Genomic DNA, 14,454 nt, shown 5'->3' on the forward strand with positions numbered 1-14,454 from the left:
TTTATTATAAAAAAAAAGAAAGAAAGAAAAAAAAAAAAAAAAAAAGAGGCTGCCAGGGATCAAGCAGCATGAAGAGAAGCCATAAGATGACCAAGGCCAACATCAAACAACTTTAATTGGAAGTAAGGAGGGGGCAGTGGAATGTAATAAAAGATAAAAGTAAAAGATAAAAAAATGTGGGTAGTGAGTGAATGACTATGAGAATGAAGGTGAATGAAAATAAAGGAATATAAATTGTGGGGTGTGAGAGAATGAGCAGGAGAATGTAGTCACTGAAGTGGAGGAGGAGACTAAGATTAAGGATGAAGTGAGGGAAGAGGCTGAGGTATGTGAATGAAGGTGATGTTAAGATGGAGGGAGGAGAGCACCTCTAATTGCAGAGGACTTGGTGGCATAGAGGCCACCCCCTCCGGGATTAAGGCATCTGGCTATACACAGGTAGGCAGAAAGACAAACGAACAGTCAGGCATTCAGTCACTGTCGGTATCACTGATGTAAATGACATTTTTCCTGGCGCTGGCTGCTGCACGTTGGAATGACTCCTTGATGGTCTGGCTCTTGCTCTGCCGACAGAAACAACATTAATCAACATTATGCATCATCACCATTAATATCACTCAGTCATCACCATTATCATTATTACCATCACTATCACTATCATCAACATCATTAACAACAATCAGTCATTAATCAGCATCACTATCATCAATCAACATCACCATCATTTACATCACTTGATAATCATCATCACAATCATCAAATCACCATCAGTCATCAACCAATATCAACAGTATCATTACCATCAATCAATCATCATTGCCACCATCACCATGATCAATCAATAACACAATCATCATCAATAACATCAACGAATTATCAAATCATCAATATAAATAGTTATACTGTACAGTGGCCATGCATCCAAAATGTGTTTCTTTAGTATTAATCATCTTTAATGTCGAAGACACTCAAGATATTCAGTAAAAAAAAAAAAAGAAATTACGGTAGTTTAGCATGGAACACTGACAAAATCTGATGAGTTTCAGAGGGTTTACTACTCAGGGAAGGGGTGCAGCAGCTAAGGAGAACATGCATTGGCTGGGAAAGGTGCAGTGGCCAACTGAATCATTCATTTGTGTGAGATCACAGAGCATCTGTCTCCCTATGCTCTCTGGTGTAGCACTGTCACTGCGGCATGTTGAGACAAACTGCAGGAGTTTCTAATAATGATGAAAATTCTATGAAAGGGAATATCTTTCATAGTTGTATGTCTCATTTATGACATCCAAATTCTGCAGAAATAACATTTATGTTACTAAAGAGCACCAAGTTAGCTTTTCTGCCACTGATGGTGGCATCCTCCTGAAAGGATAATGGATCAATTCATTCTCAAATCATTCTAGAGAGTTAAGTTAGGTTGAACTGGGTTAGGCTGGGTTAGTAGGGATGAATGATCTGTGATGGATTGTGGAGCCAAATCAACCTGAAAGTCTGACACAGTGGATGGCCACTTGCCTCAATTTGCATGTAAAACTGATGAGGTTGTGTAGTTGTATCTTCAAAGCTATGCATTTCCACAGCTTTTAATCCTAGCACAATGATACATTAGTAAAAAAAAAAAAAAAATGGGCCCGGGAAGAAGGTAGAATTCCGGAGGATTGGAAGTCAGGTATAATTATTCCCTTGTACAAAGGAAAAGGGGAAAAGGAAGTGTGTGGTAATCATAGGGGCATTTGTCTTCTTAGTGTAATAGGAAAAGTGTATGGTAGGATACTTATTAACAGAGTTAGGGAAATAACAGAGGAATTAGTTGGAGAAGAACATGGGGGTTTTAGGAAGGGAAGAGGTTGTGTAGATCAGACATTCATTCTTAGATCCTTAGAGGAAAAGTTTCTAGAGAAGGGAAAGAAGTTGTATGCGGCCTTCATAGATTTGAAGAAAGCATATGACAGGGTGGATAGACAAAGACTGTGGAAAGGATTAAGGATAAATGAAGTAAATAGGAAGTTGCTGAATGCTGTGAAGAGTATGTATGAGGGTGCTAAGGCTGCAGTGTGTGTGCATAGTGAACTGAGTGAATTTTTCAATCTGAATGTTGGATTGAAACAGGGATGTGTCATGTCCCCATGGTTGTTCAATCTGTTTATGGATGGGGCTATAAACGAAATAAAAGATAGGGCAGTGGATGTTGGAGCAACCCTAATGAGAGAGGGCAGTGTTTGGAAACTCCCTGTACTGTACTGTTGTTTCCAAATGATACTGTATTGTTAGGTGCAGATGAAAGGGAACTGCAAGGCTTGGTGAATGAGTTTGGGAGAGTGTGTAAGAAACGGAATCTAAAGGCGAATGTTGGGAAGAGCAAAGTTGTGGTCTTTGAGAGAAATGAAGTCACTGAATGTACAGTGAGGCTGGATGAGGAGGAAATGGAAAAAATGAGTGTGTTTAAGTACTTGGGTAGTGTGATGAGTAGGGATGGAAGTTTAGAAGGTGAAGTGCTTGAAAGGGTACAACAAGGAAGGAAGGTTGCTGGTTCCTTGAAAGCAGTGATAAGAAACAGGGAAATGAGCATAGAAGTGAAAAAGTCACTGCATGACAGTATTGTGATACCAACTCTAATGTATGGAAGTGAAGCTTGGACGTTGTTGGAGGGACAGAAGTCAAGAGTGAGAGCAGTGGATATGAGTTATCTGAGAGGAGCATGTGGAGTTACATGGAAAGAGAGAGACTTACAAATAAGAAAGTAAAGGAGCACTGTGGTGTGGATGTGGATGTGATAGAAAGTGTTAGGAGAAATACACAGAGGTGGTTTGGCCATGTCGAGAGGATGGAGAGCAATAAACTAACGAGGAGGGTGTATGCTAGCAAGGTGGAGGGGGGGAGAGGGAGGGGGAGGCCGAGGATGAGAAGGAGGAATGGAGTGGCGAGGTATATGAGAGGGGGTGTGAGATGGTAGCAAGGCAGTGAAGTGGCACTGGACAGGGTGATATGGAAGCGATTGTTTGTGGCCACCCCTTATGGGATTGAGGCATCTGGCAATAGACTGATAGAAGAAAAAATACAACTATAAATTCTATGCATGGGGGCCCTCCTGCAGTTTCATCATATGTATGACAGTACCATTTCTTTCTTTTTCTACCTTCCCTTATTTACTGTGTGTAGCAATAATCTAACGGTAAATATTTCAATACATACACTGAACTGCATTTTTGTGTGTTTGTCTATCACTGTTTACAACACTCTAGGAATATCTGTGCACTGAGTTAGAACCTTGTCTGATCTAAATAATTTTCCCCATAAGCTCTACTTATTCAATACGAAATGGCAATGATGTCCAATTTAACTATTATACTGGATGTCAGGTCACTATAAACATGTCCCTCAATTTTCTTCCTATCCCCCAAAAGAAACATGGTGGACTGCAGGACAGTTTCAGCCTGCAGTCTATTGGTTTCACTTTCTAAGTGAACCTGGGACCTCAACAACAAAAACTATATACTGACCGCTGCCCTCCCTCTGGCCCGGCTGCCTCGACCTCCACGCGTTGGTTTCTTGGGGGACCCATCACTGTAAACACAACAATAACAATGTCACTCACACTTCAGTTGTTTACATGGTGTTCATATACATCAGGCACTGCAATTCTTCTGTTGCAGGAAAACTCAGTCAGTATTACCTGTGCCTACTCTGCATCATTTTCTATTCCCATAACCATCTTCATACTTTATAGCTTCTGCTTTTATGTCTATTGATTACATAGCTAAATAGTTTCAAAAACTAGTCAATATACCTGTTCTCCTCAAACCAGCAGGCCAAACCATCTCTGCCAGACACAAGACTATAGTAGGACTCGCGTAAATTTGCGCCTGTGGTGTGGCCCGCACCTGTGTACAGTGTTGCCACGTTTTCTATACCGTTTTCTCTCTCTCTCTCTCTCTCCTGGCGGGAGATGTGAGCCACCCTGAGTACTTTTGATTCTTTTATAAGTTATTTATAATTGTGCTTTCATTTGTTAATTTAGTTTTGTTATATTTAGTGATATTTATCATTTTTTGTATACAGCAACAGATGACCCGTTATTGCAGTACCATGATTGATTTTTATTCATTCATTCTCTTTATCTGGGTGTGGAAGTGTTGCCGCTCCCGAGTGATTTTTTTTTTTTTTTTTTTTTTTTTTTTTTTTCGGTATTGGCATATGCCTACTATTTTGTCCTATATATTAGCTTATGATTATAAATGTGATTATTCCTCGCCCTTAAAATTACGGTAAAAGCCAGTAAATGTGGGCATTTTTCCCTAGCAACACCTGTACAAGCTATGCTTGGGTCTACGGAGGGGTACCGTACGTACTTTACCTTAGGCCAGACTGGGTGTGTCAGTGTTGTCACTCACAAGAATTATATGAATTATTTCTTTTACTTTGGATATTGGCATATTTCTTCTTTTTTCAGGCTCATTATCTTATATCCATAACTGTGATATTATTACCCACCCTAAAACTACGCTAAAAACCATTAAAAGTGACTACAATTTCTTTAAGCAACACTGTACAATATGTATGCCATGTTTCTGTGTTACTGTATAAATATTTTATGCATAATAAGATTACTGTTGATTCATCCATCTAAATACACAAGTGTAAGTTTTATTCATCTGAATTTATCATATTTGTGATGCCTTGTACATAAATACAGTAGCTTCCGTTTCACATCGCAAGTTGGGGAAACGTGGCACCATTGTACACAGGTGCGGGCCACACCACATCCGCAAATTTACGCGAGTCCTACTATAATGGGCAAAATACATTAATACCTCGATATACGATACCCCTAGATGCAATACCCTGGCTTAACGACAGAGGTAGAAATACCACTATACCCTGCCTAACGATGGCCAAACCCCAGTTTAACAATGGGTTTTGATTTTTAAAATTATTTTTGATGATATTTTAGACTAAAAATGTGTGTTTAGGTTGATTTATAAACTGTTTTTGGACTTAGATTAATGTGTTTTAGCCATAGTTGGGGTGAACATTGTCATTTTGGGGTACAGTTTACTAAGCTTGATTTTGTCCAGACTTATCTTTGATGATTTTCAGATTTTATTTGTTGGTTTCAGAGTTATTTACAGGTGTTAGGCTTAGGCTAGCTTCCTTGACAGCTGTTACACCATTTAGACTGGCTTTAAACTTGTTTTTGGTCTCATTTGGGTGGGTTTTGGGTTTGGTTTGGGGGAAAATCCATGGCTGGTAAATGCTCCACATTACTTTATGTGTTAAAAGTACCCCGATATACTATATCCCGCCTAACGATGGGGTTTTACCTAACCAATTACATCGTTTAACCAGGGTATGCCTGTATATGAACCGATCTGTCATTGTAACCATTCCAGGATTTATACTACAACCAGTGCTCACTTAGAGCCTAGGATGTGCAGGCAATATGCTGTTGTAAGAGAAACTGTTTTAGGTGAGACAATGCTTCTGGTTTATTGTACTGTATCATATCATTTATAAAGGCTCCAACATGCTTGCATGTGTCAGCCTTGGTCACCAAATGGAGGCTCTCCATGCTGCTTGATCTCTGACAGCCTCCCTATTCAGTCCCTTATCCCTGAGGCCACACTCTGTGACCTCATCCCAAGTCTTTTTTCATGGTATACCCCTCACGACCCTACTCCCAACATTCACACACACATTCAATACTCAGTAACTGCCATCAAATCAGCTTTTTAATGAATCAAGAGCAACTGTAAGCGCAGAAGAAGTGTTCATTAATCAGCAACTTGGTAACAAAACAACTTTATGTGAAACAACTTTAAATAAGAACTCCATAAAGCTCTTACTTATCTCTATACATTTTGTCTAGATCATGTTACAGTTCTCTTGTATCAGGTTTATATCTACTCAGTATTAACACAGCTAGTATGATACAAGCAAATACAGCAGTAATGGCAAATATAAAGATAAACTACCTGTATGCTTATGAAGGACTGGTGGATACTGAACACTCTTCCTCACTTATATTTTTGCCTGTTTTACTCTAGTACTCGATTCTGTGCCACTGAACCTATTCTTAGGTGGGAAACACAGACTGGGATGATGATGACAACAATGATGGTGATGGTGCTGCTGCTGCTGATGATGATGACAACAATGACAAAGATGACAGTGCTGATGCTGAACGACTGGGATGATGATGAAAACAGCAACAACAACAATAATGATGATGTGAGGAAAAAAAGACAAACTTACCTATCCATAGTCAGTTGGGTCCTGCTGGTGGAGGCTCCCCTGGCCCTCCCTCGTGGACCCCTCGACCCACGACCTCTGTGTAGATATGGCAGCCACATCAACATCTTCATTTTCAATCACATACACAGTGCTGTATTTTTTTTTTTTTTTTTGACTCTGGGCATAGGTTTCACAGCCTGCTATCAAGGCCCAGCAATCCTCCTACATACCATACACCTCTACATGTCACCACTTCAGCGCTAACACCCACCATCCATATTGAATACATGCTAGGGCTGTCTCATAAAGGACTGGTGTATTGGTATTAGCAGGGGGTATTTTTACGACATGTCGGCGGGTCTTCTGGTCAATCAGTAAAGCCTGTTTTTCTTACATTCAAATCCTTAAACTGTTCCCTGCCCCAGCGGGCATTTGAACCTGGGTCTGGTAGGACTACAGGCCACCTCTCTACTGATTGAGCCACTGCCTCCCCCAGAAAGCATCATAATTCTCATGTGTTATAATGACTTCTTGGACTTATTATTCTTCCCTAACAACCCACCAGCCAGATTATGTGGCACATCAGAGGCATTATTGTCACTGCAATATTTCTGTAATTACAGTGCACTCAACAGCAAATTACAACAATAAAACAAGGCAACCTTTAATAAATACTTTCATGACTCATCTATTTCCAGTATCGTATACTTTATAAAGGCTCTAACATGGCTGTATGCATCGGCCTTGGTCACCTAATGGCAGCTCTTCACACAGCTTGATCTCTAGCAGCCTTCCAATTCAGTCCCTTATCCCTGAGGTCACACTCTATGACCCCATCTCAGGTCTTTTTTGGTCTCCCTCTCACAACCCTACAAATGACATTCACATTTCTCACTTTCAGCAGCCCTCTCCACACCTTGATCTCTAGCCTCCCAATTCACTCCCTTATCCCTGAGGTCACGCTCTATGCCCTCATCTCGTCTTTTTTGGTCTCTCTCTCACAACCCTATCCATGACATTCACATATCTCACTTTGTCAATGTGAATATTTCCTCTCTTGGTTTAGTTCTGAGGCCAGGTGGCTGAAGTGCACAACATAACCCCATCCTCCCTGGTGTTCCCTACCAACCCACCTAGCTGGCTTTTGTGGCACACTGACGGCATCGCTGTTGCTATCGTCAATGTCGCCATCACTAAATGCATTAAAGTCGTCTTCTGCACTGGTTGTAGTCCGGTATTTTGCTCGGCTGGGGTGGTCTAGAGCTGCCTGGGTCTGAGGTAGAATTAAATTGAGTTAGGTTAGGTTAAATCTGTACCATGCATCAGTGGTAAGAGGCATACAGTCCACTCACTTGACGCAGTGGTATTTACAGGTGACTACACTGAACAACATACAAAGCTGGTCTTATATATATAGAAACTCTTTATTACGCTTGGGTGATTAATCATAGCATCGTATCGTTTAGAAAGGCTCCAACGTGCTTGCATGCATTGGTTTTGGCAACCTAATGGCAACTCTCCACACTACTCAATCTCTGGCGGCCTCTCTATTCAGTCCCTTATTATAATGATATTAACTCAATAACTAATTTCTGAAGCAGGGTGGAAAGAATATTGACCAGGTACTCCTTGCATGCTGAACAGGCAAAATGGGAGTGGGATCCTCGACCTTCCTTATTGCACCCAAAACGGCCCAGCAGGCCCTCAGCTCTAGGTATTGTGCCTGACCATGGCCATGGAAAATTAGCCAGGTTCATATGGCTGTGTCAAATGTGGGAAGCGTGGATGAGGAATAGGAGAGAGTGGGAGTAGTGGATGAATTTCAGGAAGGTAAGCATGACGTGAAGGCACTATACCTGACAATATATAAAAGGGAGTAAAGTGATTGAATGGCCTTGCCAAAAAACCTTCCTAACAACTTTACCTCAACATCCTTCCCTCCTCTTTTCTACTCTGATGGCTCTGTAGCTATTTCTTCTACTGATAAAGCAGAACTCTTCACTCTGACTTTCTCCTCCATTTCTACCTTAGATGATTCTGGTGCTGATCCTCCATCACTCCCCCCCTCTGACTTCCTCATGGCTGACATAAAAATTTCTTCAAATGACATATTTTCTACCATCACAGGCCTCAATACTAACAAGGCATATGGGCCTGATGGAGTCCCTCCTGTTGTCCTCAAGAAATGTGCTTCTGTGCTTACACCCTGCCTAGGTAAACTCTTTTGTCTTTGTCTGTCAACTAGCACCTTTCCTTCTTGATGGAAGTTTGCTCTCATTCAGCCAGTCCCAAAGAAGGATGACCATCCCCAACCCTCTATCGCCCAACTGCTTTAACATCCTGCGTTTCAAAAGTTTTTGAGTCAATTCTTAACAAAAAAAATTTTAAAGCATCTTTCCTAGTACAACCTTCTTTCTTATCGTCAGTATGGGTTCCGTCAGGGACACTCTATTCCTGGTCATCCTCCTTTTGGGACTTTGGCAAAAGCTTTGCCATTTCACTTGACATCTCAAAGGCTTTCGATTGAGTCTGGCATAAATCTTTAATTTCCAAACTGCCATCTTACGGTTTCTATCCTTCTATCTGTGCCTTCTTCTCTAGCTTCCTTTCTGGTCGTTCTACAGCTCTTGTTGTAGGCAGCCATCATTCTTCTCCTAGATCTATCAATGGTGGTGTTCCTCAGGGCTCTGTCCTACCACCAACTCTCTTCCTTTTATTTACCCATGAGCTTCTAAGCTGTACATCTAACCCAATCCACTCATACGCTGATGATTCCACCCTCCACCTTTCCATTCGTTTCCTGCAACGTCCATCTCAGCAGCTGCTTCAACACTCAAGAGATGAGGCTATAGCACACCTAATGTCTGATGGCTCATATCTCTGACTGGGGTAAAAATAATCTTGTTTTTAATGCATCAAAAACTCAGTTCTTATATTTATCAACCCAACCATAGGGGTACCCTCTAATTTCTAACAATATCCAGCTCAATCCTGCATCATCCTTAAACATACCTTGGGTTTCATTCTCTCAGGATTTATCTTGGAAAGAACATATTACCTCTCTTGTAAAATCTGCTTCCAAGAGATTAGGTGTGTTAAGCCAACTTCATGTCTTCTTAACCCTTGCACAGTTGTCGACTTTATACATGGGTTTTATTAGCCCATGTGTAGTGTACAACTCTCATGTGTGGGTAGGCTCCCCACATACAGCTCTTCTCAAAAAGGTGGAGTCAAAGACTTTTCATCTCAGTAACTCTCCTCCTCTTACTGGCTCCCTTCAACCTCTGTCTCGTCACCGCAATGTTGCATCTTTATCTCTTTTCTGTCGCTGCTTCAATGGTCACTGCTCCTCTGAACTGTCTGCTTGCATCCCTCTACCTCTAGCAATAAACTCTCATCCTTTTTCTGTCCAGCTCTCTAATGCAAGAGTTAACCATTATTTCCAAGTCAACTCTGGAACTGTCTCCCTCTGTCTGTATTTCCTGCTTCCTATGATCTCTAGTCTTTCAAAAGCAGCGTGTCCAGGCATCTCGAAATGAACAGATCGTGAATTTGGCTCTCTTGTTTTTGTTTTTTCCTTGGATAGAACATTTTGCAGGATGTTGGCCTTTGGTTCCTTCCTTGAAAAAAATAAATAAATAAAATACAAAATGTGAAATATATATGAGTACTCTCAAGTACAGAGTAAAGGGTTAGCTGATTTAGAGATGATTAAAGAATGGCAAAGATGAATGGAAGATCATAAATGTAGAAACTTGAGATTCATGTTTGTCAAGTTTAAGACGTTGAAAGCAGCACTGAGTACTGCATAAGCAATTCATTGTGACAGAAGTGAGGAAGAGAAAAACAGGCTTTGTGACCAACTACATAGTGATAAGATTGAAGCCTATGAATTACAAAGTGTTTGTGATGGCAGAGTGGAAATTGACCCTATAAATGATGTAGTGGGTCATTTTGGTTCACCAGAGAAAGATGACAGCAGATGGTGCCTGAAGAACATGTGTCAGGAAAGAGAGGTATGCTGAAGTAATGCAATTTTCCAAAGAGAAAGAAGTTCTTAAATATATATGGTATAGAGACATGGGAGTACGCTGAAAGGAGGGGGGGGAAAAAGCCTGGAAAAGAGAACTATAAAGCAAAAACTACAGAATAAACAAACTGTTGATGAAGACTGAAAAATCTGAGAAATGTAAACAATCACTCATCAATCAATCCTCCAGTCATTTACTGACTCTCTAAGAGCATACAGGCCCTGGGCTACGGTATGCTATTCAGCCCTGGCATTTAAGGCAAAAGTGGCCAGTCAATTGCCCTATGTGGCATTATGTGAGCAAAAAACCTCAACTATACCATCCAGTAGGTACACCTTAATCCCCTAAAGGCAGTCCTCATTATACAGTATTGTTGTTGTGGTTCATGGTTCAACTGAAGACAAACCTGCCCTACCCAAAGCTACATGTGCACCTGGCCAGACTACACTGTGGCCATCACCCGTCCCTGCATCAGCACCAGTACAAAATATGACACACACAATACACTGTGCCATCATCGCAATCCAGCTCCCACACAACAGCACACGTGCTACATCCACCTCACCATCACAACACACACAATCCATTACCATAACCTCAACAACAGATCTCTGGGAGCACCAGCCTGAAGTGGCCAGTTTTCTGCAGTCCAATGGGTTCATATCCAGATAAGCCTTGAAAAATAAATAAAATAAACAGCAAAAACAAAATAATATTCTTAATGGCACCTCATCTCCCATAAATCCTCCCTGGCCATGCTCACCTCCCTGTCCTCTTCCTTGGCAGCACCCTGCCTGGTCAGCCTCTCTAGTCTGTAGGCTATCACCTCCTCCTCCACCCCATCCTCCTCAATGTCACGCTCCAGACCCATCAGGTGCTTCTTGGTCTTATCTATCTGCTGCCTGTCAACAAGAGATGGTTAGAGAAGTGGTTAGAGAAACCAAAGTACAGAGACAGGGTGCCAAATTAAATACTCAAAAATGAGACTTGGAATGATGTTTATTGAGATGGAGAGACAGAACTAATATGGTAAGGAAGAAGAGAGTGGAGAAGCTTACTGCTGAGGGAAGGAAGAGAAGGTGGAGAGGTTTACTATAGTCGGCCTTGCGCCCGTTTGCGCGTGTGGTGTGGCCCGCACCTGTGTACAATGGTGCCACGTTTCCCCAACTTGCGATGTGAAACGGAAGCTATTTATGTACAAGGCATCACAAATTCGATAAATTCAGATGAATAAAACTTACACTTGTGTATTTTGATGGATGAATCAACAGTAATCTTATTATGCATAAAATATTTATACAGTAACACAGAAACATGGCATACATATTGTACAGTGTTGCTAAAAGAAATAGCAGTCACTTTTAATGTTTTTAGCGTAGTTTTAGGGTGGTTAATAATATTACAGTTATGGATATAATAGAATGAGCCTGAAAAAAGAAGAAATATGCCAATATCCAAAGTAAAAGAAATAATTCATATAATTCTTGTGAGTGGCAGCACTGACAGATAGCTTCCCTACAGAGAGAGAGAGAGAGAGAGAGGCAGGAGAGGGGCATGCATTGAATGCATTGTCGGCATCACTAAATATAACAAAACCAAATTAACAAATGAAAGCACAATTATAAATAACTTATAAAAGAATCAAAAGTACTCAGGGTAGCTCACATTTCCCGCCAGGAGAGAGAGAGAGAGAGAGAGAGAGAGAGGTCTGTCACTACCTTCTTTGTATTCATTTGTTCCTTTGTACATACTGCACACACTGATATACATTGTTCCTATTGATGCACATATATCTATACACGTAATTTCTCTCTCTCTCTCTCTCTTCTAATACTGACCACGTGGTAGGTGCATCCAGCCCCCCCTTCCCCTTCCCTCCCTTCTAAATCCCTCCTGGGTGTCTCAGGTCAAACCCCCCTTCACACTTCCCCTCCCCCCTGGACCACCACCCCAACAAACCCACATCCACACTCCCACCCACACCTACACCCACACCCCACTACGTCGGGGTGTATGAATCAGTAACGTAACAAACCTCTCAGCAGACAGTAACTTTGACACTCCATCTACTACTAAATATAACAAAACCAAATTAACAGATGAAAGCACAATTATAAATAACTTATAAAAGAATCAAAAGTACTCAGGGTGGCTCACATTTCCCGCCAGGAGAGAGAGAGAGAGAGAGAGAGAGATAACGGTATAGAAAACGTGGCAACACTGTACACAGGTGCGGGCCACACCACAGCCGCAAACGTGCGCGAGTCCTACTATAGTGAAAGACGCAAGTGGAGGTCGAGTATTTCTGAGTGTGAGGTCAGTGAAGATAATGGAGCCTTGAGGGAATTCTGTTATGGCCATTGTCTGTTGGTGGGTTCCCAGGAAAGAAGCATATGTTGGAGATGGTGATGGTGATGATAAGGATGATGACAGGAGTTCCATCAGACGATGGGACATTAGCAGTATCAGTATGATAATTTGAACTTTGTTAAAACAGGAGGGGGAGAGAGGAAGGGAAAGACTGCAGAAGAGATGGAGAGATGGACTAGAGAGGTGTACAATAGGGGGGATGTAAGTTGGAGGGAGGGCAGTGAAATGGCAGGGGACAATGCAACATGGTGGCAATTTGTTTGTGGCCAACCTTTACAGGATTAAGGCATCTGGCTACACAGTAGATAGATAAAAAACTTTACTGATCTTCCATACAACTCATCAAGTGGTAAAAACAACTCCAGTAATACACAGCATCTGGAGGTGGGAAGAATAAAATGAAAACTGCATTACCAGACAGACAGAATGGATCAAGAAGACGCTAAGGTCAAGCTCACAGCTTGATTTATGAAAGGCATCTCTGACTCAGAGAACAGTTAGTGGCAAGATTATCCTTGTTATGTATGGTGACAATTATGATCTGTACAACAATGTTTTTACCGTGAACCTGGTGGACTGCAGGCTGAAGTGTTAGTGCCAACTTTACCATGTGGGTGTGAGACTATGGTGTGGGATGAAAATGAAAAGTCAAGAGTAAGAGCAGTGGAGATGGGACTGCTGAGGAATGTATGTGGAGTAGAGAGGGTGGATAGGATACGAAATAATGTGATTCGTGAAAGGTGTGGAGTGAGGAAGCTGGTGGACACCAGAATCAGAGAGAGTGTACTGAGATGGTATGCTCATGTGGAAAGAATGGATAACAATAGAGTGGTGAAAAAGGTATACCTGAGTGAATTTGAAGAAGGAAGGAGGCGAGGTAGGCCAGGGAGGTGGAGAGATATGGTGGATGAGTGTTTGAGGAAGAGAGGTTTGGAAGTCAGTAAGGCTAGGGAACTGACAAGAGATCGTGCTGGCTGGATGAAAGTTGTGAAGAGAAGTGCATGATCAGGGATTTTGGCACCCCTTGTGAGCATGGCAGCGTCTGGATTGACTCAATCAGATACGTCTGTGTGAAGCTGCAGAATGTGGTGAATGTTTTTGGCGTATTTGGTAGAGTCAGGATTCCGGGGGCTTGAATGATAAGTGAATGGAAGTGTGGCCTATTTGGATTGGGCAAGTTTGTGCTGTCTGGACATTGCTACTCCCCACCCTGCCCTTGGGTGGGAAAGGAGGTCCAGATGATGATGATTTCACTAACCTCCTTTCAAGGGGATACGGAGTGAGTTAAGGCTTGTTTTTATAACCACAGGTCATATCAGTGCCAAAAGTGAAGAAACTACAATCCCAACGTGCTGTGGTTACAAGACTAACCACAAAGTACCCCTCCCTCCCATAATTTTCTGTCATTATATTTCTATTCCTCATGTCATCAAACTACACCAGATGATGGTGGTATGGGTGTGGATGGTGAATATTGATGTTCAGACATGATAAATGTTAGTAAAGTAGTTCTGGCATTGGACATAATGTAATGACATTATTTACTTCAAACCTCATAATTATGAGAGTCATGGTCCGTACGTGACGATGCAGTAGTGTACAGTTCATTGCACTCACATCTTCTTGTGTTTATCATTTTCTTTGTTTAGTAGTAACAAGGTTCATGGTTACTTATTAAAATACAATACATACATATTTACGTATAAGTAATAAGGTGCACAGAAACACCTTAATTAAATCTAGAGGTTAAGGATGAAAGAGAGTTAAGTCATATGCTTTAACAAATAATAAAGCTGTGTTCAGTGAACTGTGGGAAAACAAA

At 41.5% G+C, this 14,454-nt stretch overlaps 1 protein-coding gene across 1 annotated transcript in view; it reads right to left on the reverse strand.

Moving 5' to 3' along the window:
* Positions 1–470: 470 nt before the first annotated feature.
* The window catches only part of mre11 (double strand break repair nuclease mre11), a 36,568-nt gene continuing 22,584 nt past the window's right edge, over positions 471–14,454 (reverse strand). The window contains exons 11-15 of the mRNA XM_080284258.1: positions 11,026–11,164; positions 7,365–7,504; positions 6,253–6,327; positions 3,501–3,564; positions 471–563 (exon numbers count right to left, since the gene is read on the reverse strand). Coding sequence (XP_080140384.1) covers positions 471–563; positions 3,501–3,564; positions 6,253–6,327; positions 7,365–7,504; positions 11,026–11,164 — 511 coding nt within the window. The remainder of the gene's footprint in view (positions 564–3,500; positions 3,565–6,252; positions 6,328–7,364; positions 7,505–11,025; positions 11,165–14,454) is intronic.

Source organism: Coenobita brevimanus, chromosome 13 (assembly GCF_032717465.1).
Source record: "Coenobita brevimanus isolate Jiangsu-jjx chromosome 13, ASM3271746v2, whole genome shotgun sequence".
NCBI classification, from domain to species: domain Eukaryota; kingdom Metazoa; phylum Arthropoda; class Malacostraca; order Decapoda; family Coenobitidae; genus Coenobita; species Coenobita brevimanus.